The sequence below is a fragment of the Scyliorhinus torazame genome, chromosome 1, assembly GCF_047496885.1.
Source record: "Scyliorhinus torazame isolate Kashiwa2021f chromosome 1, sScyTor2.1, whole genome shotgun sequence".
NCBI classification, from domain to species: Eukaryota; Metazoa; Chordata; class Chondrichthyes; order Carcharhiniformes; family Scyliorhinidae; genus Scyliorhinus; species Scyliorhinus torazame.
Window position 1 is genome coordinate 417,495,567 of NC_092707.1, and position 23,926 is coordinate 417,519,492.

The 23,926-nt window shown below is 48.0% G+C and overlaps 2 protein-coding genes across 2 annotated transcripts in view; one reads left to right on the top strand and one right to left on the bottom strand.

Moving 5' to 3' along the window:
• The window catches only part of LOC140429275 (uncharacterized), a 151,498-nt gene extending 138,065 nt beyond the window's left edge, over positions 1-13,433 (bottom strand). The window contains exons 1-2 of the mRNA XM_072516070.1: positions 13,352-13,433; positions 3,954-4,301 (exon numbers count right to left, since the gene is read on the bottom strand). Of these exons, the coding sequence (XP_072372171.1) occupies positions 3,954-4,301; positions 13,352-13,433 (430 nt within the window). The remainder of the gene's footprint in view (positions 1-3,953; positions 4,302-13,351) is intronic.
• LOC140424943 (E3 ubiquitin/ISG15 ligase TRIM25-like) overlaps positions 1-23,926 on the top strand; it is an 872,674-nt gene that overhangs the window by 352,192 nt on the left and 496,556 nt on the right. The gene's annotated exons all lie outside the window — the stretch shown is intronic.

Genomic DNA, 23,926 nt, shown 5'->3' on the forward strand with positions numbered 1-23,926 from the left:
CCCAGAACAGTAGTTTCAGATATAGTCAGGACCAATGCACACAGGGTGTGTATGAACTCAGTGCTGCCATTAACCCAGTATCCAGTGATGTTTACATTTTAAACAGTATTCTGGCTTCACCTGGTAATGCATTCCAATTTCTTAACATCACCTTTATAGGAATCAGTCCTGTACTCGCCGCTTACCATCTCGGCCCTGTCTGCTTTGGTCCGGATTATATCTGAAAATATTCTTCTGGGATTTGTTTAAATTCTTTCCCGACAAACACTGTCTTCTCCCTGGAGATTGAATCCCTCTGTTGTGTTACCTGCGTGGTCGATATCACGTGTTACTCAATCCTGGGTTGATGGTGAGGTCCTTTAAATCTTGTTGAAGAATCAAACTCGTCCAGTAATAACAAAGATTTTCATTTTTCTTTGTGTAGACAGGGCCTATCATTGAGTAGACAGGGCCTATCATTGAGTAGACAGGGCCTATCATTGAGTAGACAGGGCCTATCATTGAGTAGACAGGGCCTATCATTGAGTAGACAGGGCCTATCATTGAGTAGACAGGGCCTATCATTGAGTAGACAGGGTCTATCATTGTGTAGACAGGGCCTATCATTCAGTAGACACGACCTATCATTGTGTAGACAGGGCCTATCATTGAGTAGACAGGGCCTATCATTGAGTAGACAGGGCCTATCATTGAGTAGACAGGGCCTATAATTGAGGGGACAGACCCTATCATTGTGTAGACAGGGCCTATCATTGTGTAGATAGGGCCTATCATTGAGCAGTCAGGGCCTATCATTTTGTAGACAGGGCCTATCGTTGTGTAGACAGGGCCTATCATTGTGTAGACAGGGCCTATCATTGTGTCGATAGGGCCTATCATTGAGCAGTCAGGGCCTATCATTTTGTAGACAGGGCCTATCGTTGTGTAGACAGGGCCTATCATTGTGTAGACAGGGCCTATCATTGTGTAGACAGGGCCTATCATTGAGTAGACAGGGCCTATAATTGAGGGGACAGACCCTATCATTGTGTAGACAGGGCATATCATTGTGTAGATAGGGCCTATGATTGAGCAGTCAGGGCCTATCATTTTGTAGACAGGGCCTATCGTTGTGTAGACAGGGCCTATCATTGTGTAGACAGGGCCTATCATTGTGTAGATAGGGCCTATCATTGAGCAGTCAGGGCCTATCATTGTGTAGACAGGGCCTATCATTGAGTAGACAGGGCATATCATTGTGTAGACAGGGTCTATCATTGAGTAGACAGGGCCTATCATTGAGTAGACAGGGCCTATCATTGAGTAGACAGGGCCTATCATTGAGTAGACAGGGCCTATCATTGAGTAGGCAGGGCCTATCATTGAGTAGACAGGGTCTATCATTGTGTAGACACGACCTATCATTGTGTAGACAGGGCCTATCATTGAGTAGACAGGGCCTATCATTGAGTAGACAGGGCCTATCATTGAGTAGACAGGGCCTATAATTGAGGGGACAGACCCTATCATTGTGTAGACAGGGCCTATCATTGTGTAGATAGGGCCTATCATTGAGCAGTCAGGGCCTATCATTTTGTAGACAGGGCCTATCGTTGTGTAGACAGGGCCTATCATTGTGTAGACAGGGCCTATCATTGTGTCGATAGGGCCTATCATTGAGCAGTCAGGGCCTATCATTTTGTAGACAGGGCCTATCGTTGTGTAGACAGGGCCTATCATTGTGTAGACAGGGCCTATCATTGTGTAGACAGGGCCTATCATTGTGTGGACAGGGCCTTTCATTGAGTAGACAGGGCCTATTGTTGTGTAGACAGGGCCTATCGTTGAGTAGACAGGGCCTATTGTTGTGTAGACAGGGCCTATCATTGTGTAGACAGGGCCTATCATTGAGTAGACAGGGCCTATAATTGAGGGGACAGACCCTATCATTGTGTAGACAGGGCATATCATTGTGTAGATAGGGCCTATGATTGAGCAGTCAGGGCCTATCATTTTGTAGACAGGGCCTATCGTTGTGTAGACAGGGCCTATCATTGTGTAGACAGGGCCTATCATTGTGTAGATAGGGCCTATCATTGAGCAGTCAGGGCCTATCATTGTGTAGACAGGGCCTATCATTGAGTAGACAGGGCATATCATTGTGTAGACAGGGTCTATCATTGAGTAGACAGGGCCTATCATTGAGTAGACAGGGCCTATCATTGAGTAGACAGGGCCTATCATTGAGTAGACAGGGCCTATCATTGAGTAGGCAGGGCCTATCATTGAGTAGACAGGGTCTATCATTGTGTAGACAGGGCCTATCATTCAGTAGTCACGACCTATCATTGTGTAGACAGGGCCTATCATTGAGTAGACAGGGCCTATCATTGAGTAGACAGGGCCTATCATTGAGTAGACAGGGCCTATAATTGAGGGGACAGACCCTATCATTGTGTAGACAGGGCCTATCATTGTGTAGATAGGGCCTATCATTGAGCAGTCAGGGCCTATCATTTTGTAGACAGGGCCTATCGTTGTGTAGACAGGGCCTATCATTGTGTAGACAGGGCCTATCATTGTGTCGATAGGGCCTATCATTGAGCAGTCAGGGCCTATCATTTTGTAGACAGGGCCTATCGTTGTGTAGACAGGGCCTATCATTGTGTAGACAGGGCCTATCATTGTGTAGACAGGGCCTATCATTGTGTGGACAGGGCCTTTCATTGAGTAGACAGGGCCTATTGTTGTGTAGACAGGGCCTATCGTTGTGTAGACAGGGTCTATCGTTGTGTAGACAGGGCCTATAATTTTTGTTTATAAATTTAAAGTACCCAATTTATTTTTTCCAATTAAGGGGCAATTTAGTGTGACCAGTCCACCTACCCTGTACATCTTTTGGGCTGTGGGAACGAAACCCACGCAAACACAGGAATGAATGTGCAAACTCCACACGGACAGTGACCCAGAGTCGGGATCGAACCTGGGACCTCGCGCCATGAGGCAGCAATGCTAACCACTGTGCCACCAAAAGAAACCACTTTTAACAGAAGCACATCAGGTTTACATTCACTACTGAAAATATTTATAATTCTGAATGCACCAAATGATCAAGAGATAGTCTTTTCATGGCAGAGAGATCAACAGTACACCTGCTTTGTCTGGCTTCAGCTCCAACACGGAAAATGAAACTAAAACACACCCTGCAGCAAACAGCCTAAAATGAAAGTAAAAAGCTGACAGACAGCCCAGCTCCACCCACACTCTGACATCCTTGATAAACACCCATTTCTTAAAGGTACATTTCTTAAACACCCATTTCTTATATGTACTCTCACATGACAGTCTCCTTACCTGAGAAAGGACGTACTGGCGCTGGAGGGTGTGCAGAGGAGATTCACAAGGTTAATCCCAGAGCTGAATGGGTTGGATTATGAGGAGAGGTTGAATAGACTGCGACTGTACTCGTTGGAATTTAGAAGGATGCGGGGGATCTGACAGAAACATGTAAAATTATGAAGGGAATAGATAGGATAGATGCGGGCAGGTTGTTTCCACTGGCGGGTGAAAGCAGAACTAGGGGGCATAGCCTCAAAATAAGGGGAAGTAGGTTTAGGACTGAGTTTAGGAGGAACTTCTTCACCCAAAGGGTTGTGAATCTATGGAATTCCTTGCCCAGTGAAGCAGTTGAGGCTCCTTCATTAAATGTTTTTAAGATAAAGATAGATCTTTTTTGAAGAATAAAGGGATTAAGGGTAATGGTGTTCGGGCCGGAAAGTGGAGCTGAGTCCACAAAAGATCATCCATGATCTCATTGAATGGTGGAGCAGGCTCGAGGGGCCAGATGGCCTACTCCTGCTCCTAGTTCTTATGTTCTTATGTTCTTATGTCTACTTTGCTGTGGGAGATAAAACAGGTTCCCAATCCGCTTATTGTTACTGTCACTCTGTCAGTGTGAGTCAGTATTGACTTACCTGTGACATTGAGCTGGCTCCCTGCTCCATGGATGTAGCTCCACACACTGCAGCTATAGACAGCTGTATCATTGAGGGTCACATTCACAATGGTCAGAATGTAACTGTTACTGCTGAAATCCTGGGAATGCTGAAAACGGTCCTGGAAATCCCGGGACTTGCTGATGGTGCCATTTACAAACCAGCTCATCATCCACTGCCTCTCGTACCCGGGTCTCTGGTGATACCAGTGGACATCAGTGTCATTCACATCGGCATTGTACATGGCACATTGTAACTCCACAGTCTCACCCTCTGGCACCTTGCTGATGTTTGGATACTGAATAAGGACTGGGTCAGCCAATCGACCTGTGCATAGCAAACAGATGGAGTTCAATGCGAAGAAATAGATTTTCCATCATTCAAACTTTAACGATTCATTAAATAAAGTTATATGATGACTTGTTGTTTAATATATGAGTTTCAAAACAGATTGCAATGGACATGATGAAGAGTGTCAGGTGTGACTTAGTGGAAGTGATCACACCTCCGAGTTAGGAGGTCATGGATTCGGTTCCAGTGCAGAGAGTTCCACAGATATCGAGACAATCTGTACAGTATTGAAGCTGCTCTTTCGGAGGAGCCATCACTGAACTGAGGGGTTCAGCCAAGTCCATCCTTGCAGCTCGAGATGAAATACCCCACACCATTATTTCAAGATCCCTAAACCAGATGATATGCCCATTTCTATCATTGCCGTTTGTGTGGGATTTGTGTGTTCCCTACAGCAGTGATTCCGATAGCAGGAGAAAGCAGGGAAAGACAGATAAACTATTCCCACCGTTTGGAGATTCTAAAATTAGGGAGCATGGTCTCGACATTCGGGCCAGACCGTTCAGGAGAGATGTCAGGAAGCATTTCTTCACTCAAAGTGTGGTCGAGATTTGGAACTCTCTCCCACACACAGCAGCTGAAGCTAGCTCAGTTGTGAAATTTAAATCCGGGATAGATTTCTGTTCAGCAAAGTTATTAAGGGATATGGGCCAAAGGTAGGTATATGGAGTTAGCACGGATCAGCCATGATCTCATTGAATGGCGGGATAGGCTCGAGGGGCTGAATGGCCTACCCCTGTTCATATTGTAAGGGCCACTCCTGTTGATTCCCTTATTTTCCTTTTCATTTATTTTGCCACTATCATTTTCGATCCATGGATGTTTAATAGACATGTACCTTTAAGTCGCGCAGATGAAGTGCTTGCAATCTAGTGCGTTGTGTTAACCTTTGAATAGCAGATGTTTTTGCACCCAAGGGAGGTCGGAGGGATGCAGCTCGATTGGTTGCTTGGTGGCCAAAGAATTGGCAAAAGGCTGTATTCTGCCCGGCGACAGGTGGTGATTGGATCCTATCCGAGAGGGATGGTTCCCAGAGAACCAAGGAAAGGACAGTCAGGCTGTGAACACTCAGAGAAGAAACTGTGTCAGTCTCTCTCTCTCTCTCTCTCTTTCCCCAGAAATGCTGCATAGCTGCTGTATTTCTGAACCTACAGAGAACCTGGATGAATCTGCAGTGCAATCCCTTAGAGACTGAAAGCAGAAACCTCAAACTGAAAGCCTGGACTGAAGGAAGGTGGGCTAGAAGACAACCATCTGCAACAAGGACTCTTATCCTTTAACTGTCACCATTATTTATACACCCCTCTTTTCCCTCTGTGTTTGTTTGTCTTGTGTATGTGTGTGTAGAGAGTGGGGTGAATTAAAGTGGGGGGATGAGGAATTATATATTTGTTAGCCTGTTGTACTTGCTGCATATTTAATTATAGTTATTGTCATTATTAATAATTAATGTGTTGAAATTTACAAACCTGGGGCGGGATTCTCCCCTACCCGGCGGGGCAAGGGGGTCCCGGCGGGATGGAGTGGCGAGAACCGCTCAGGCGTCGGGCTGCCCCAAAGGTGTGGATTTCTCCGCACCTTTAGGGGCCAAGCCCTCACTCCGCGCCGGAGTGGTTGCCGTCCCGCCGGCTGGCGTGGAAGGCCTTTGGCGCCACACCAGCCGGGGCCGAAGGGACTCCGCGCATGCGCAGGGGCGGGTTCACCTACGCATCGGACATCACGGAGACCTACACTGCCGACGCGGAGGGGAAAGAGTGCCCCCACGTCACAGGCCCGCCTGCGGATCGGTGGGCCCCGATTGTGGGCCAGGCCACCGTTGGGGCACCCCCTGGGGCCAGATCACCCCGCGCCCCCCCCCCCAAGACCCCGGAGCCCGCTCGCGCCGCCAGGTCCCGCCGGTAAGGGACCTGGTTCAATTCACGCCGGCGAGACTGGCATAGCAGCAGCAGGACTTCTGCCCATCGCGGGCCGGAGAATCGCCCGGGGGGGGGGGGGGGGGCGGTGGGTGCCGAACGGTGCAGCGCGATTCCCACCCCTGCCGAATACCCGGTGCCGGAGAATTCGGCGGCCGGCGGGGGCGGGATTCACGCCGCTCCCCGTCGATTCTCCGACCCGGCAGGGGGTCGGAGAATCCCACCCCTGGTGACTGTAATTATTGGGCAGTCAAAGACTTTGGGAGTTGGACTTCCGGGTGCGGCGATGACCAGCTGAGTCGCACGTTTCGGCAGCTCCCGGTGGAACGGACTTTTGGGCTCTTAATTAGAGCCCCAACGGCAATTTTAACGGCTAAATGTACTGTGCGGCGAACCAGAAGGGAATCCCCCCTGAATACGGATGAAAAAAGGAGGAGAAAGTGGCCGGATTGCAGTGGATCCTTTCGAGCAGCGGCAAGGAAGGCAAGCAAAAACCAAGATGGCGTCGGAAGGTGGCAGTTTAACATGGGGCCCTGAACAACAAGAGTTCTTGAAACGCTGCGTGGAAGAACTCAAAAAGGAAATGAAGAAGGAGCTGTTGGCCCCGATATTACAGGCGATCGAAGGGCTAAAGGAGGAGCAAAAGACCCAGGAGCGGGAGCTTCGGGTCGTGAAGGCAAAGGCAGGCGAGAATGAGGACGACATACAGGGCCTGGTGGTGAAGACGGAGATGCACGAGGCACACCATAAACGATGTGTGGAAAGGCTGGAGGCGCTGGAGAACAACGCGAGGAGGAACAACCTAAGGATTCTTGGTCTTCCTGAAGGTGCGGAGGGAGCGGACGTCGGGGCATATGTGAGCACGATGCTGCACTCGTTAATGGGAGCGGAGGCCCCGGCGGGTCCGTTGGAGGTGGAGGGAGCATACCGAGTGATGGCGCGAGGACCGAGAGCAGGAGAAATTCCCAGAGCCATAGTGGTGAGATTCCTCCGTTTTAAGGATAGAGAAATGGTCCTGAGATGGGCAAAGAAAACTCGGAGCAGTAAGTGGGAGAACGCGGTGATCCGCGTATATCAAGACTGGAGTACGGAGGTGGCGAGAAGGAGGGCGAGCTTTAATCGGGCCAAGGCGGTGCTTCACAAAAAGAAGATAAAATTCGGAATGCTGCAACCGGCAAGACTGTGGGTCACATATCAAGGGAGGCACCACTACTTTGAGACGGCGGATGAGGCGTGGACTTTTATCGTGGAAGAAAAATTGGAATGAGCGGGTTATTTAATAATAATTTTTAAAAAAGAACGTTTGAAACAAAGTGGTGGGGTGAGTATGGGGGGCGAAGAGGGGGGTAAAAAGGGGGAAAAGAGGAGTTTTATGTTATTAATCCTGCGATGTGGTAACTTTTCTCTCTTCCACAGGAGGTGGTGGGGGGAGGAAAGGAGGTGGAGGAGATGGGGCCTTGGCCATTGGGGGCAGGGCCAAGGGGGAAGCGCGGGCTCGGTTCCCGCGCTATGATAATCATGGCGGGAATAGGGAAGCAGGAAGGAGGGGGCATCGCACTGTGCGAGCCGAGGTCACGGGGGGAAGCCGAGGTCGGCCAGAGTTTGCTGACTTCTGGGAGCAACATGGGGGGTGTAACTACGCTAGTGGGGGATCTAGCGGGGGGGGGGGGGGGGGGGGGGGGGGTGGGAGGGGGGAATTATTGGGCTGCTGCTGCTGGGGAGAGGGGGGAGCTGGTATGGGGTGGGATGGGCGGTGGGGCACCGCCTGGGGGGGACACAGCTGCGTTGGAACCGGGTGAGGAGCTGGAAAAAGGGGATGGCTAATCGACAAGGGGGGGGGGTAAAAAGCCCCCCAACCCGGCTGATCACGTGGAACGTGAGAGGGCTGAACGGGCCGATAAAGAGGGCATGGGTACTCGCACACCTTAAGAAACTTAAGGCAGACATGGTTATGTTACAGGAAACGCACTTGAAACTGATAGACCAGGTTAGGCTACGCAAAGGATGGGTGGGGCAGGTGTTCCATTCGGGGCTAGATGCGAAAAACAGGGGGGTGGCTATATTAGTGGGGAAGCGGGTAATGTTTGAGGCAAAGACTATAGTGGCGGATAGCGGGGGCAGATACATGATGGTGAGTGGCAAACTACAGGGGGAGACGGTGGTTTTGGTAAACGTATATGCCCCGAACTGGGATGATGCCAATTTTATGAGGCGTATGCTAGGACGCATCCCGGACCTAGAGGTGGGAAAGTTGGTAATGGGGGAGATTTCAATACGGTGTTGGAACCAGGGCTGGACAGGTCGAGGTCCAGGACTGGAAGGAGGCCGGCAGCAGCCAAGGTGCTTAAAGATTTTATGGAGCAGATGGGAGGAATAGACCCGTGGAGATTTAGCAGACCTAGGAGTAAGGAGTTTTCGTTTTTCTCCTATGTCCACAAAGTCTATTCGCGAATAGACTTTTTTGTTTTGGGAAGGGCGTTGATCCCGAAGGTGAGGGGAACGGAGTATACGGCTATAGTCATTTCGGATCACGCTCCACATTGGGTGGACTTGGAGATAGGGGAGGAAACAGAAGGGCGCCCACCCTGGAGAATGGACATGGGACTAATGGCAGATGAGGGGGTGTGTCTAAGGGTGAGGGGGTGCATTGAAAAGTACTTGGAACTCAATGATAATGGGGAGGTCCAGGTGGGAGTGGTCTGGGAGGCGCTGAAGGCAGTGGTTAGAGGGGAGCTGATATCAATAAGGGCACATAAAGGAAAGCAGGAGAGTAGGGAACGGGAGCGGTTGCTGCAAGAACTTCTGAGGGTGGACAGGCAATATGCGGAGGCACCGGAGGAGGGACTGTACAGGGAAAGGCAAAGGCTACACGTAGAATTTGACTTGCTGACAACGGGTACTGCAGAGGCACAATGGAGGAAGGCACAGGGTGTACAGTACGAACATGGGGAGAAGGCGAGCAGGTTGCTGGCCCACCAATTGAGGAAAAGGGGAGCAGCGAGGGAAATAGGGGGAGTGAGGGATGAGGAAGGAGAGATGGAGCGGGGAGCGGAGAGAGTGAATGGAGTGTTCAAGGCATTTTATAAAAAATTATACGAAGCTCAACCCCCGGATGGGAGGGAGAGAATGATGGGCTTTCTGGACCGGCTGGAATTTCCCAAGGTGGAGGAGCAGGAAAGGGTGGGACTGGGAGCACAGGTTGAAATAGAGGAAGTAGTGAAAGGAATTAGGAGCATGCAGGCGGGGAAGGCTCCGGGACCAGATGGATTCCCAGTTGAATTTTACAGAAAATATGTGGACTTGCTCTCCCCGCTACTGATGAGGACCTTTAATGAGGCAAAGGAAAGGGGACAGCTGCCCCCGACTATGTCTGAGGCAACGATATCGCTTCTCCTAAAGAAGGAAAAGGACCCGCTGCAATGCGGGTCCAATAGACCTATTTCCCTCCTAAATGTAGACGCTAAGATTCTGGCCAAGGTAATGGCAATGAGGATAGAGGATTGTGTCCCGGGGGTGGTCCATGAGGACCAAACTGGGTTTGTGAAGGGGAGACAGCTGAATACGAATATACGGAGGCTGCTAGGGGTAATGATGATGCCCCCACCAGAGGGGGAAGCGGAGATAGTGGTGGCGATGGATGCCGAGAAAGCATTTGATAGAGTGGAGTGGGATTATTTGTGGGAGGTGTTGAGGAGATTTGGTTTTGGAGATGAGTATGTTGGATGGGTGCAGCTGTTGTATAGGGCCCCAGTGGCGAGTGTGGTCACGAATGGACGGGGATCTGCATACTTTCGGCTCCATAGAGGGACAAGGCAGGGATGCCCTCTGTCCCCATTATTGTTTGCACTGGCGATTGAGCCCCTGGCAATAGCACTGAGGGGTTCCAAGAAGTGGAGGGGAGTACTTAGAGGAGGAGAAGAACACCGGGTATCTCTGTATGCGGATGACTTGTTGTTATATGTAGCGGACCCGGCGGAGGGGATGCCAGAGATAATGCGGATACTTGGGGAGTTTGGAGAATTTTCAGGATATAAACTGAACATGGGGAAAAGTGAGTTGTTTGTGGTGCATCCAGGGGAGCAGAGCAGAGAAATAGAGGACTTTCCGCTGAGGAAGGTAACGAGGGACTTTCGTTACTTGGGGATCCAGATAGCCAAGAATTGGGGTACATTGCATAGGTTAAATTTAACGCGATTGGTGGAACAAATGGAGGAGGACTTCAAGAGATGGGACATGGTATCCCTGTCACTGGCAGGGAGGGTGCAGGCGGTTAAAATGGTAGTCCTGCCGAGATTCCTCTTTGTGTTTCAGTGCCTCCCGGTGGTGATCACGAAGGCTTTTTTCAAAAGGATCGAAAAGAGTATCATGAGTTTTGTGTGGGCCGGGAAGACCCCGAGAGTGAGGAAGGGATTCTTACAGCGTAGTAGGGATAGGGGGGGGCTGGCACTACCGAGCCTAAGTGAGTGCTACTGGGCCGCCAATATCTCAATGGTGAGTAAGTGGATGGGAGAAGAGGAGGGAGCGGCGTGGAAGAGATTGGAGAGGGCGTCCTGTAGGGGGACTAGCCTACCAGCTATGGTGACGGCCCCATTGCCATTCTCACCGAAGAAATACACCACAAGCCCGGTGGTGGTGGCGACTTTGAAAATTTGGGGACAGTGGAGACGGCATAGGGGAAAGACGGGAGCCTTGGTGGGGTCCCCGATAAGAAATAACCATAGGTTTGCCCCGGGGAGAATGGATGGGGGATTTGGAATATGGCAAAGAGCAGGAGTAATGCAACTGAAAGATCTGTTTGTGGATGGGAAATTCGCAAGTCTGGGAGCGCTGACCGAGAAATATGGGTTGCCCCAAGGGAATGCATTCCGGTATATGCAACTGAGGGCGTTTGCGAGGCAACAGGTGAGGGAATTCCCGCAGCTCCCAACGCATGAGGTACAGGACAGAGTGATCTCAAAGACATGGGTGGGGGACGGTAAGGTGTCAGATATATATAGGGAAATGAGGGACGAGGGGGAGATTATGGTAGATGAGCTGAAAGGGAAATGGGAAGAAGAGCTGGGGGAGGAGATTGAGGAGGGGCTGTGGGCGGATGCCCTAAGTAGGGTAAACTCATCGTCCTCGTGTGCCAGGCTAAGCCTGATTCAATTTAAGGTGTTACACAGGGCGCATATGACTGGAGCACGACTCAGTAAATTTCTTGGGGTAGAGGATAGGTGTGCGAGATGCTCGAGAAGCCCAGCGAATCACACCCACATGTTCTGGTCATGTCTGGCACTACAGGGGTTCTGGGTGGGGGTGACAAAGGTGCTTTCGAAAGTAGTGGGGGTCCAGGTCGAACCAAGCTGGGGGTTGGCTATATTTGGGGTTGCACAAGAGCCGGGAGTGCAGGAGGAGAGAGAGGCCGATGTTTTGGCCTTTGCGTCCCTAGTAGCCCGGCGCAGGATTCTGTTGATGTGGAAGGAAGCCAAGCCCCCGGGGGTGGAGACCTGGATAAATGACATGGCAGGGTTTATAAAGCTGGAACGGATTAAGTTCGTCCTAAGGGGATCGGCTCAAGGGTTCACCAGGCGGTGGCAACCGTTCGTCGAATACCTCACAGAAAGATAGAGGGAATGGAAAAGAAGAAGGCAGCAGCAGCAGCCCAGGGGGGGGGGAGGGGGGGGGGGGAGGGGGGGGAGAGGAACCAGAAGGACTCTCAGGGTTGTTAATATATATGTATAATATGTATAGGTCGTTGCTATAAATAATTGTATATTGGACTGTTAAATTATATTTTTGGAGAGTGTTTATCTGAGACAAGGCAGTTGCCATTTAGTTTTAGTTTTCGTTTTTGTCATATATTATTTATTCTTTGTTTATAAAACAGGTCATTGTTACTTATACTGTTATATTATTGTGTAAAGGATACACAATGTACTGTGATGGTTGACCAAAAATTTTCAATAAAATATTTAAAAAAAAAAAAGATTTTGGGAGTTTTACGAAGAATTATTGGTTAATTTCAATAGTGTTGCGACTCCGGGTCCAGTGGGGCTGGAATTGACCGCACACTAGCTCGGGGGGGGGGGTAAAACTACATTCCTATTTTCCTGTGTAAATATATTTAATTGTCTGCGAATCGTGTTTGGACACCCTGAAGTTGTGATAGGTGATTTATAAACAATTGTTTCATTCCTTTTCTGCTCAATGTAATTGTCCTAAAATAACAAGGCAAGGCTGGGACAAGGCAACCCGAATCTGAGAGTAATGTCCAGCTCCCGCATGCACCCTGACTAAAGTGATGGCAGCAGTGTGTGCAGAGGGCTGTGCCCAGCACCATGTCCTCAGAGAGACAGGCAGACAATGGGGGAGGCTCGGTGTGATGACACAATCAGATTTTGTCGCACTGGTTAATTTTCAGCAAGAGGGGACATGAGCAAGATTTTTAAATATTTAAAATGGGCTCGAGTAGAGGAGGCAGAATTTCCCAGTGAACAGCTCCCTCCAAGTTCAGGAATGTCGGGAAGAGTGAGATGAACAGTGTCAGGTTCCGGGGAATATTGACAGAACGGTGAAATAGGTAGAGTCGGGACAGATGAAATTTATCACAAAGAAATGGAAAGTGACTCAGTTTGGTAAAGATGAGGAGAGGCAATGTGAATGAGTTGGTACAATTTTAAACAGGGTGCAGGGGCTGAGAGAGCTCGGTCGGTACGGGCACATTCCTTCAAACCTGTAGGACAAGTTAAGAAGGCTGTTTCATAACGTACACAGACCTGATGTTGTTGGGGGTGAACTGGTGATGTATTCAGGGAGGTTATGGTACCTGATTCAGCGATGGTCACTCGTGTATTAATGTTTTGTTATGTCAAATTTGTAACTTTTTTGGAATTCTCAAAGCCTACCTCAATAACAGAAATACCTTTTTGGGGTTACCACCTCTATTCAGAGCTGATATGTGTGCAGGAGAAAGATTTGACAATGCCGTGCTCCCAGGGAGGAGTCACAGTCCCATGGAATATTGGGTTATAACATCACAATGGCAATTCCCCAGCCCATTCTCCTCTTCACTGGGAATGTTTGGTTACAGGATTCCCCTCTATGTAGTGATGTCATTGTGAATGCACTTACTGGTTACATTCAGCTGTGATCCACTCCCACTGATATCTCCCCACACGGAGCAGTAATAGACGGCAGTGTCACTGGGCTGCATGTTGCTGATTGTCAGGATCCCTATCACTGCAGAATCTTCCCATTCTCCCACCCAATCCCTCTCTCCGTATTTCCTAATTGCCCCCCTCCCCCGTTAATTTCTATTTCTTACCTCCCCTGACACTTTGTCATTGTTTACTCTCGGGTCACACACTGGGGGCTTTCCTCAAATATTCAAAACCATTGTCATCAATCCTCTCTTCATAGAAACCATCCAGACATATCTGCCCCCCGACTGCTGACTCTTCATCTAATCTCAATCCATAAACCATCTCAAATCCACCTGGTCAAATCCATCCAACGTCAGGATCCCGGAGCAAACTCCAACATTTGTTAGGATCCCGGAGCAAACCCCAACATTTGTTAGGATCCCGGAGCAAACCCCAACATTTGTTAGGATCCCGGAGCAAACCCCAACATTTGTTAGGATCCCGGAGCAAACCCCAACATTTGTTAGGATCCCGGAACAGACCCCAACATTTGTTAGGATCCCGAAGCAAACCCCAACATTTGCTAGGATCCCAGAGCAAACCCCAACATTTGTTAGGATCCCGGAGCAGACCCCAACATTTGTTAGGATCCCGGAGCAAACCCCAACATTTGTTAGGATCCCGGAGCAGACCCCAACATTTGTTAGGATCCCGGACCCGACCCCAACATTTGTTAAGATCCCGGACCAGACCCCAACATTTGTTAGGATCCCGGACCCGACCCCAACATTTGTTAGGATCCCGGACCCGACCCCAACATTTGTTAGGATCCCGGAGCAAACTCCAACATTTGTTAGGATCCCGGAGCAAACCCCAACATTTGTTAGGATTCCGGAGCAAATCCCAACATTTGTTAGGATCCCGGACCCAACCCCAACATTTGTTGGGATCCCGGACCCGACCCCAACATTTGTTAGGATCCCGGAGCAGACCCCAACATTTGTTAGGATCCCGGAGCAAACCCCAACATTTGTTAGGATCCCGGAGCAAACCCCAACATTTGTTAGGATCCCGGAGCAAACCCCAACATTTGTTAGGATCCCGGAGCAGACCTCAACATTTGTTAGGATCCCGGAGCAAACCCCAACATTTGTTAGGATCCCGGAGCAAACCCCAACATTTGTTAGGATCCCGGAGCAAACCCCAACATTTGTTAGGATTCCGGAGCAAACCCCAACATTTGTTAGGATCCCGGAGCAAACCCCAACATTTGTTAGGATCCGGACCCAACCCCAACATTTGTTAGGATCCCGGACCCGACCCCAACATTTGTTAGGATCCCGGAGCAAACCCCAACATTTGTTAGGATCCCGGAGCAAACCCCAACATTTGTTAGGATTCCGGAGCAAACTCCAACATTTGTTAGGATCCCGGAGCAAACCCCAACATTTGTTAGGATCCGGACCCAACCCCAACATTTGTTAGGATCCCGGACCCGACCCCAACATTTGTTAGGATCCCGGACCCAACCCCAACATTTGTTAGGATCCCGGACCCAACCCCAACATTTGTTAGGATCCCGGACCCAATCCCAACATTTGTTAGGATCCCGGAGCAGACCCCAACATTTGTTAGGATCCCGGAGCAAACCCCAACATTTGTTAGGATCCCGGACCCAACCCCAACATTTGTTAGGATCCGGACCAGACCCCAACATTTGTTAGGATCCCGGACCCAACCCCAACATTTGTTAGGATCCCGGACCCAACCCCAACATTTGTTAGGATCCCGGACCCGACCCCAACATTTGTTAGGATCCCGGAGCAGACCCCAACATTTGTTAGGATCCCGGAGCAAACCCCAACATTTGTTAGGATCCCGGACCCAACCCCAACATTTGTTAGGATCCCGACCAGACCCCAACATTTGTTAGGATCCCGGACCCGACCCCAACATTTGTTAGGATCCCGGAGCAAACCCCAACAAATGCTAGGATCCCGGAGCAAACCCCAACATTTGTTAGGATCCCGGACCAGACCCCAACATTTGTTAGGATCCCGGAGCAAACCCCAACATTTGTTAGGATCCCGGAGCAAACCCCAACATTTGTTCGGATCCCGGAGCAGACCGCAACATTTGTTAGGATCCCGGAGCAAACCCCAACATTTGTTAGGATCCCGGACCAGGCCCCAACATTTGTTGGGATCCCGGAGCAGACCCCAACATTTGTCAGGATCCCGGAGCAAACCCCAACATTTGTTAGGATCCCGGAGCAAACCCCAACATTTGTTAGGATCCCGGACTAGACCCCAACATTTGCTAGGATCCCGGACCTGACCCCAACATTTGTTAGGATCCCGGAGCAGACCCCAACATTTGTTAGGATCCCGGAGCAAACCCCAACATTTGTTAGGATCCCGGAGCAAACCCCAACATTTGTTAGGATCCCGGAGCAGACCCCAACATTTGTTAGGATCCCGGACTAGACCCCAACATTTGTTAGGATCCCGGACCCGACCCCAACATTTGTTAGGATCCCGGAGCAGACCCCAACATTTGTTAGGATCCCGGAGCAAACCCCAACATTTGTCAGGATCCCGGAGCAAACCCCAACATTTGTTAGGATCCCGGAGCAGACCCCAACATTTGTTAGGATCCCGGACTAGACCCCAACATTTGTTAGGATCCCGGAGCAAACCCCAACATTTGTTAGGATCCCGGAGCAAACCCCAACATTTGTTAGGATCCCGGAGCAAACTCCAACATTTGTTAGGATCCCGGAGCAAACCCCAACATTTGTTAGGATCCCGGAGCAAACCCCAACATTTGTTAGGATCCCGGACCAGACCCCAACATTTGTTAGGATCTCGGACCAGACCCCAACATTTGTTAGGATCCCGGACCAGACCCCATCATTTGTTAGGATCCCGGACCAGACCCCAACATTTGTTAGGATCCCTTAGCAAACCCCAACATTTGTTAGGATCCCGGACCCGACCCCAACATTTGTTAGGATGTTGGAAAAGAAGCCAAAACATTTTTTTTGATTTGTAAAGCTGTGAGGAAAATATAATTCACCCCAGGAGTGATGAGCCTGACCAATAGGCCCCTTTTATGTTAAAACAAACATTAATTTAAACACAGAATGAACCACATCAACACCAAATAAATAGATTTACAATTAACACTTAAACAGTTCTGAAATAAATGGCAAAACATTAACTTAGTATCTATGTCTGTTATTGACTAAAGTTAAGCAACCTAATACAGTTCAAATGCCTCTTATAAATAAAATTAACAAGCAGATTATTTGCTCAGCTATATCATAGAATCATAGAATTGACAGTGCAGAAGGAGGCCATTCAGCCCATCGAGTCTGCACCAGCTCTTGGAAAGAGCACCCTATCCAAGGTCAACACCTCCACCCTATCCCCATAACCCAGTAACCCCACCCAACACTAAGGGCAATTTTGGACACTAAGGGCAATTTATCATGGCCAATCCACCTAACCTGCACATCTTTGGACTGTGGGAGGAAACCGGAGCACCCGGAGTAAACCCACGCACACACAGGGAGGATGTGCAGACTCCGCACAGACAGTGACCCAAGCCGGAATCGAACCTGGGACCCTGGAGCTGTGAAGCAATTGTGCTATCCACAATGCTACAATGCTGCCCCAAAGATATGGTATGAAGACTTTTGGAGAGAAATCCTTTCAAGAGAAGATTCAGCACACTTCTGTTCAAACCAGCAGCATTTGCCAAAACTGCTGAAAACTACAGACAGACCTGGCTTCTCCCATAAATTAAATGATCTGTATCCCACTGAGTTCCATGACCCCCTCAGCTCAGATGATACACCACTCATCGATAAATTATCTACACTCCAGGGAATCCCCAGCAATCAAAACATGATTTCATTAGCCCTTCATCTGTAATCAAGAAAATGTTTGGATTCAATCACCTTTTACGACTCCTTAATTACAGCTTTAGTAGGCATGCTGTCTGCATGTATTTTGAACTAGGGTTTTTTCTTTATAACATTATTGCCACAGAGATGAATATAATAATTTCTACATTCATCACAGCAGATTAACTCCCAGCTCACCGCATCGAGCTCAGTGCCTGCTCATTCATCATCGGAGTCAAAGAACAAGAACAAAGAACTGCACAGGAACAGGCCCTTCAGCGCTCCAAGCCTGTACTGGTTATGATTCCACCCTTGGCCAAAACCCTCAGCACTTCCTTGTGCCGTATCCCTCTATACCCATCCTATCCAAGTATCTTGCCAGATGCCTTTTGAACGCCGTTAATGTATTTGCTTCCACAACCTCCCCCGGCAACGCGTTCCAGGCACTCACCGCCCTCTGTGTACAAAAACTGCCTCGCACATCTCCTCTAAACTTTGCCCCATGGACCTTTAACCTATGCCCCCTGGTGACTGAACCCCCCCTGCCCTGGAAAAGAGTGCCTGCCCATCCATTCTATCCATGACGCCACTCCGTATAGTTAACACCCTTCAGACCATGCAACATCCTGGTAAACCTCTGCTGCACCCTCGCCAAAGCCTCCATATCCTTCTGGTAGTGTGGCGACTAGAATTGTGTGCAATATTCCAAGTGCGGCCTTACCAAGGTTCTATACAACTGTAGCATGACTTGCCAATTTTTATACTCGATGCCCCGTCCAATGAAGGCAAGCATTCCGTATGTCATAACCAACGCATTTGTCTCGCAATTCACCTAATAGATAGCATGTTTTCATCTTCAAACCTCCATCTAGTCATATCCCACCCTAGCTCTCCACCCTCTTCCAGACCCGGAATGCCAATGCTCCTTGCTGTTCTAACTCTGGATTCTTTCCCTGAGTTGAGGAGCTCAATGTCCATCAGTTGTGTGGGTGAAATCCATGGACACACATTTTGTCTCCTCACTGCCTGCCCTCTTCACACAGTTCGGCCACTGGAACACCTCTGGATCTAAGACACCCAATATTCCCGTAACCTCAGGAGCAGGAGGCGGGGATGTGACAAGGGAGGAGCTCACGCTGGTCAACAAGAGGGTTTGCAATGGCAGCGGCAGAGAGGCTGGCCAAGATGTAACCATCCAGGGAGGACATTGTGGAAGAGCTTCCCTGTTTGACCAGAGGTTCTGTAGCCCACCTATCGGTGCCACATCAGCAGCTTCCCTGCCCATAGACCAGCAGAGTGCCCACACTGCCCGCACGGTAAAGTTTAATTCCAATCAGCTGGGGAAAGGCAGAGAGAGAGAGAGAGGACAGAAATTCACACTTTCAGTTCTGTCAAAATCCACCCCGAATCCCCACTGGGAATCTGAACGTGAAAATCCCGGACAACACCCCCTGGAGCTCTGAGAGATTTCAGGGGTGAAACTTTGATGTCGCACCTTTACACTCACGCTGTCGCTTTACGTCTGTGTGTGTGTTTAAATTGTACATTTTTACTTCACAGACTTCAGGCTTCTTCCCAGATCGTTCCTCCCTCTGGGTCACAGCCTCCGAGGCTGGCAATGTTCCATCATATTCCTCTAATATATGGTCAATTTGGAATAAAAGCAATATAAGATAGACATTACTCACTGGTTACATTCAGACGGGTTCCTTTCCCAAAGATTGTTCCCCAAATCCCACAGATATAGACAGCGGAGTCACCGAGCTTCACATCTCTGACTGTCAGAATGTAGCAGTTACCGGGAACATCTCTGGAAGGCTGAAACCGATCAGACAGACCTGTCGCCCGGGAAACACGGACCTTTACATAATGACACAATATCAATTCCTTACTTTGTGAGCGGTACCAATGTAAAGTGTATTTATCCACAGTGTAATCTACATGCTCGCTCTGTAAGTCACACAGAAACGTCACTGTTTCACCCTCAGCCACTTTCACAACGTGAGGGGATTGGATAAGAACCGTCCCTGTCACATGACCTGTGAACAGAAAATAACTGAAGATCAGAACAAATAAGAAAATACAAAATCGAAGCTGAGAGCAGGTTATAAAGTCTCCTGTGTATTGATGTGTGGATATTGTGTATTTTCCGCACTAACTTGTTCAAATTAACCCCAAGCAAAGTGCTGCAGATTTTGACAATCAGGATTTCAGAAAATGCTGGGAATGAATGCCCAGGAGACCCAGCAGCCTCTGTAGACAGCGAGACAGTGACAATCAGATCACCATGCCCGTGTTGAATGGCGGAACAGACTCGAGGGGCCCAGGGGTCTCTGTAGACAGCGAGACAGTGACAATCAGATCACCATGACCGTGTTGAATGGTGGAACAGGCTCGAGTGGCCCAGGGGACTCTGTAGACAGCGAGACAGTGACAATCAGATCACCATGACCGTGTTGAATGCTGGAACAGGCTCAAGGGTCCCAGGCACCTCCAGCTGCTCCGAATTCATACACTGGCAAAACATCTCAAACTGACAACCCTGCATCAGAACTTACCGACTCTTTCACATTGCACTGTACTGACCAACAGTCCCTCAGGATGAAGTTAACCCCACAAAACACACACTGCAATAAAGAGAATGCAGTTTCCAGGGCAAGGTCAGTACTTGTCAGGGAGGAAGTTAAAGAAATCCCAGAACAGTAGTTTCAGATATAGTCAGGACCAATGCACACAGGGTGTGTATGAACTCAGTGCTGCCATTAACCCAGTATCCAGTGATGTTTACATTTTAAACAGCATTCTGGCTTCACCTGGTAATGCATTCCAATTTCTTAACATCACCTTTATAGGAATCAGTCCTGGACTCGCCCCTTACCATCTCGACCCTGTCTGCTTTGGGCCGGATTATATCTGAAAATATTCTTCTGGGATTTGTTTAATTTCCTTCCCGACAAACACTGGCTTCTCCCTGGAGATTGGATTCCCTCTGTTGTGTTACCTGTGTGGTCCATAACACGTGTTACTCAATCCTGGGTTGATGGTGAGGTCCTTTGAATCTTGTTGAAGACTCAAACTCGTCCAGTAATAACAAAGATTTATTGAGTAACTATAACTATTCATGCATGAGTTCTTTACCTTAACATGGAAACTAGGAATTGGTTAACAGGATTTAACAATAATAACTAAATGTAACTCCACTAACTATCTCTGTGATTCTGATGTTACCCTGTTCACAGTGCACCCACGAGAGAGAGCGAGACCCCGTGTGGCTGCTTTTTTATACCCCTGTTGGTCCGGCCCTCTAGTGATCATATGGTGCATTAATCCCTTGTGTGCATGCACCTACAGAGATCACTACATCTCCCCCTTTTTAATGTGTTACAGATTTTCTGTATGGTGTAACGAAAATTGGAACAAACATAATGAATTAAGTCAGCTGGGAACAGATAAAACAAGTAATGCTATGTACAGAATGGGATGGTATTAATGACTGTACAAAGTTAATCAACGTTTAACAAGTCCAATCCTAACGAAAAACTTTGTGAGTCCAGACTGGATGAGTTTGATCAGGTGGGTTGCTCCCTTCGCCTGTCCATCAGTGTTTATGTGTGTATGTGGGGACATCACGAGACATCGGAATGGTCGAATCACTTTGTTGTCTGATTTATACTTTCTTTTTATTTTGCTTGTGGTAGCGATTCTGTGTTGCATCTTTCTGGAAAGCTGGTTTGCTGGTTTGTTGTGGAGCAAATGCGACTTTGTGAGATTTGTTGCCATGCCATGGCATGTTTGTACTCTTGTTGCGCTCAATGTGTGTTCTGTGTGGATAATTTGAGTAATTGTCACAGTTATTGGTGTCAGTTACATTGAGTGTTTCTTTTTCAGAATTGTGAGAATGATCTGATGTCGTATTGATGTTGGTGACATCAGTCATTTGTGGTGGATTTGATTGTTCCTCTTTGCTGCCTCGGTGCTTCTCTGATGCAGACATTTCCGGTACATTTGAATCATCTCTTTATGCTCCTCTTCAGGAGTTAAAATCTTGACGTGGTTTCACTGGGCCCAAGAGTAGTCTTACTCTGTGCTTCTGTACAGACGAGCTGAGATCTGTCAGTCTCGCTGCGATCCTGCACACTCGGTATGTCGAGTGTGATCGCTTTGTCACTATTTTCACATACAGTGGGTAGACATTCAGTGCCTTCTTGCCGATTCACGGCTGTCGCTCTGGAGTCGTTACTTGCGGGCATTCTGGAGCCTGTCAACGAACTCGCTATGGAGGCCGGTATCGCTCCCTCAGTGGAGTCAATCTGTGCTCTCTGCGTGGCGTCACCTTCTGCTAGGATATATGACATGTGGTTGTCACCCATTTTGTCGACGAGCTGCCGTGTCGTCATGGTACTGGATTCTCCCACCATGAGACCCATATGGGACTTGTTATTGAAAATATGGAAAGATGTGTCATTTGAAACATGGAAGTCTGGCAATATCTGGTCTGAAAGAAACATGAGAGGATACAGGGAAAGATCCCACAAAGGGTTAACAGCAGCTGCTAGGGAAGGATTGTCAAATGCAGATAGCCTTGGTCAACATGGCTCAGCAAACAAGACAAACAGGATTTTGAATGAAGCCAAAGACAATGGCTCACACCTTCATTGAAAGTAACTAACTTAGTAAGGATCTGGAAAAGAATGGATGAGATTCAGTTGAATTTGGTGATAATTCTAAGTGTGAAAATTTGCTAATGCCAGGTAAATTAAAGAAAACTGGAGACTATCAGTCTAAGAGAAACTTAATTCAAAGCCAAAATCAAAGTCAAAATTGAGCTGAGGACACAATTGGAAAATAAACTATAGAAATGACAGGAATTAAAAGTAACACCTCTTGAAGTCAAAGCATTTTGAACATCACAAAGGAAACAATGTAATCAGAGACCTGAGAGCTGAAGTCATGTCAAAATGAATACTTAGTTGGATTAAAAGGTTTAGATCAAAGGTACTTTTTACAATCAAAGAAAATAAGGGTTACGTTACAATAACATCATAGAAACGTAATTGTTAGAAAGCGAATATAAACTGAGAGTCAAGAGCAGGAACTACCTGAACGAGAACCAGAGCTCAGAGGGAGAGAGAGAAGCAGAGAAGGAACAAGCAGCTCGGAGTCAGATTACAGTCAGCTCGGTCATGGGAAAGAGACAGGGCAAAGCAGCCGAGCTAAAGTAGCTAAATACATCTAAGGAAGACTAGAATTTAAAAAGTAGGCAGAGCCAGCTCTCACAGCTCGGTACATGGGAAGGATAGGACACAGCAACCGAGCTAACCAGCGAATACATCTAAAGAAGACCAGATTATAAAAAGAAGATTGATTGTCAAGTTGGGCCTGAAGGTCCCTTCAACCAACCAGAAGGATCCAGAAGCAAGATCTTTTTTCCTTCCTGTAAAGGCATTGATTGCATCTTTTAAAAAGAGAAAAAATATATAATAATAAAATAACTTAAAAGTTTTAACCTGAAACAGTGGTTATTAGCCTACTTTACTTACTTAGCAATGCGGGACCCAGGATCGATGCTACTAAGTGGTAAGTAGATGAAATCTTCGGCGAAGGTATGGGTTATACCGGGGGATAACTTGGAAATATAGTTTGACCTGAATAGCACCCACTGAAACTTGCATCGGAGTCGGGGAGTGAGAATCCCTGATCACCATTTAGAATGTCGGCCCTTTTTGGTATAGGGGGACTTCTAAGAATAGTGGTGAGTTTTCAAAAACAGACTTGGCACCCATGTTGCTGCTGCAATAGCCATCAGATCCGGAGAACTGATCCATGGGTGAGTGGCATTCGTCAGCGAGCAAATCATCGCTTCTTGTCAAGGATGTGTCATGGTGCTCTACTTCTCCAATGAGGAACTCACCTCCAGAGTAATCATCGTCAATGAACAAATCTTTTGCTATGGATTTGTCATTGTGCTCTTCTCTTTGGGTGTTGCAAACTGCTTGTTCCAGGGTGTTGTGAAAGTTATTTTCAACTGCTGGTGTAAGTTCGGGCATTGTTCTGTCTTTTGAGGTAAAAAAAACTGGGGTTTACAGCTTTAAATTTATTTTTGTTCATTTTCGTGCATTTCCCTTTCAGTGGGCGTGGTCCTCTGACGTCATGGCGCTCGTGACGTCATGCGTAAGAGTCGATTGCGCATGCGCACTCCGAGTTTCCTCTACTGTGGCTCTTTTGGCAACTGCACATGTGCGGCTCCTTTCTCAAGATGGCTGCCGCTCAGAACTCCCGCCTGCTTCTGTTTCAGCCCTGCCTCATAGTCAGTTTTGGTGCCGTGTTTTTTTTGGATAAATTGAAGGTACTGATTTTTTTCTTGTTCATGCACTGTGCACGGTTTAATCGCGATTTCTAGAGTTAGATACTGTTGCTGTGAAAGTTTTTTCGTTAAATTTTGATTAGATAGTCCATACATTAATTGACCTATCATCATAGCATCTCTGAAACCAGCATAACTACAGCCTTGTGCTAGTATCTGGAGGTCTGCAATAAAATCAGTGATTGACTCTCCCAATCTCTGGCACCTATTACAAAATTTAAGTCTTTCCAGCGTCTCACCAGACTGATTTTTACAGTGTTGTTCAAATTTTGTGATAATTACTTTAAATT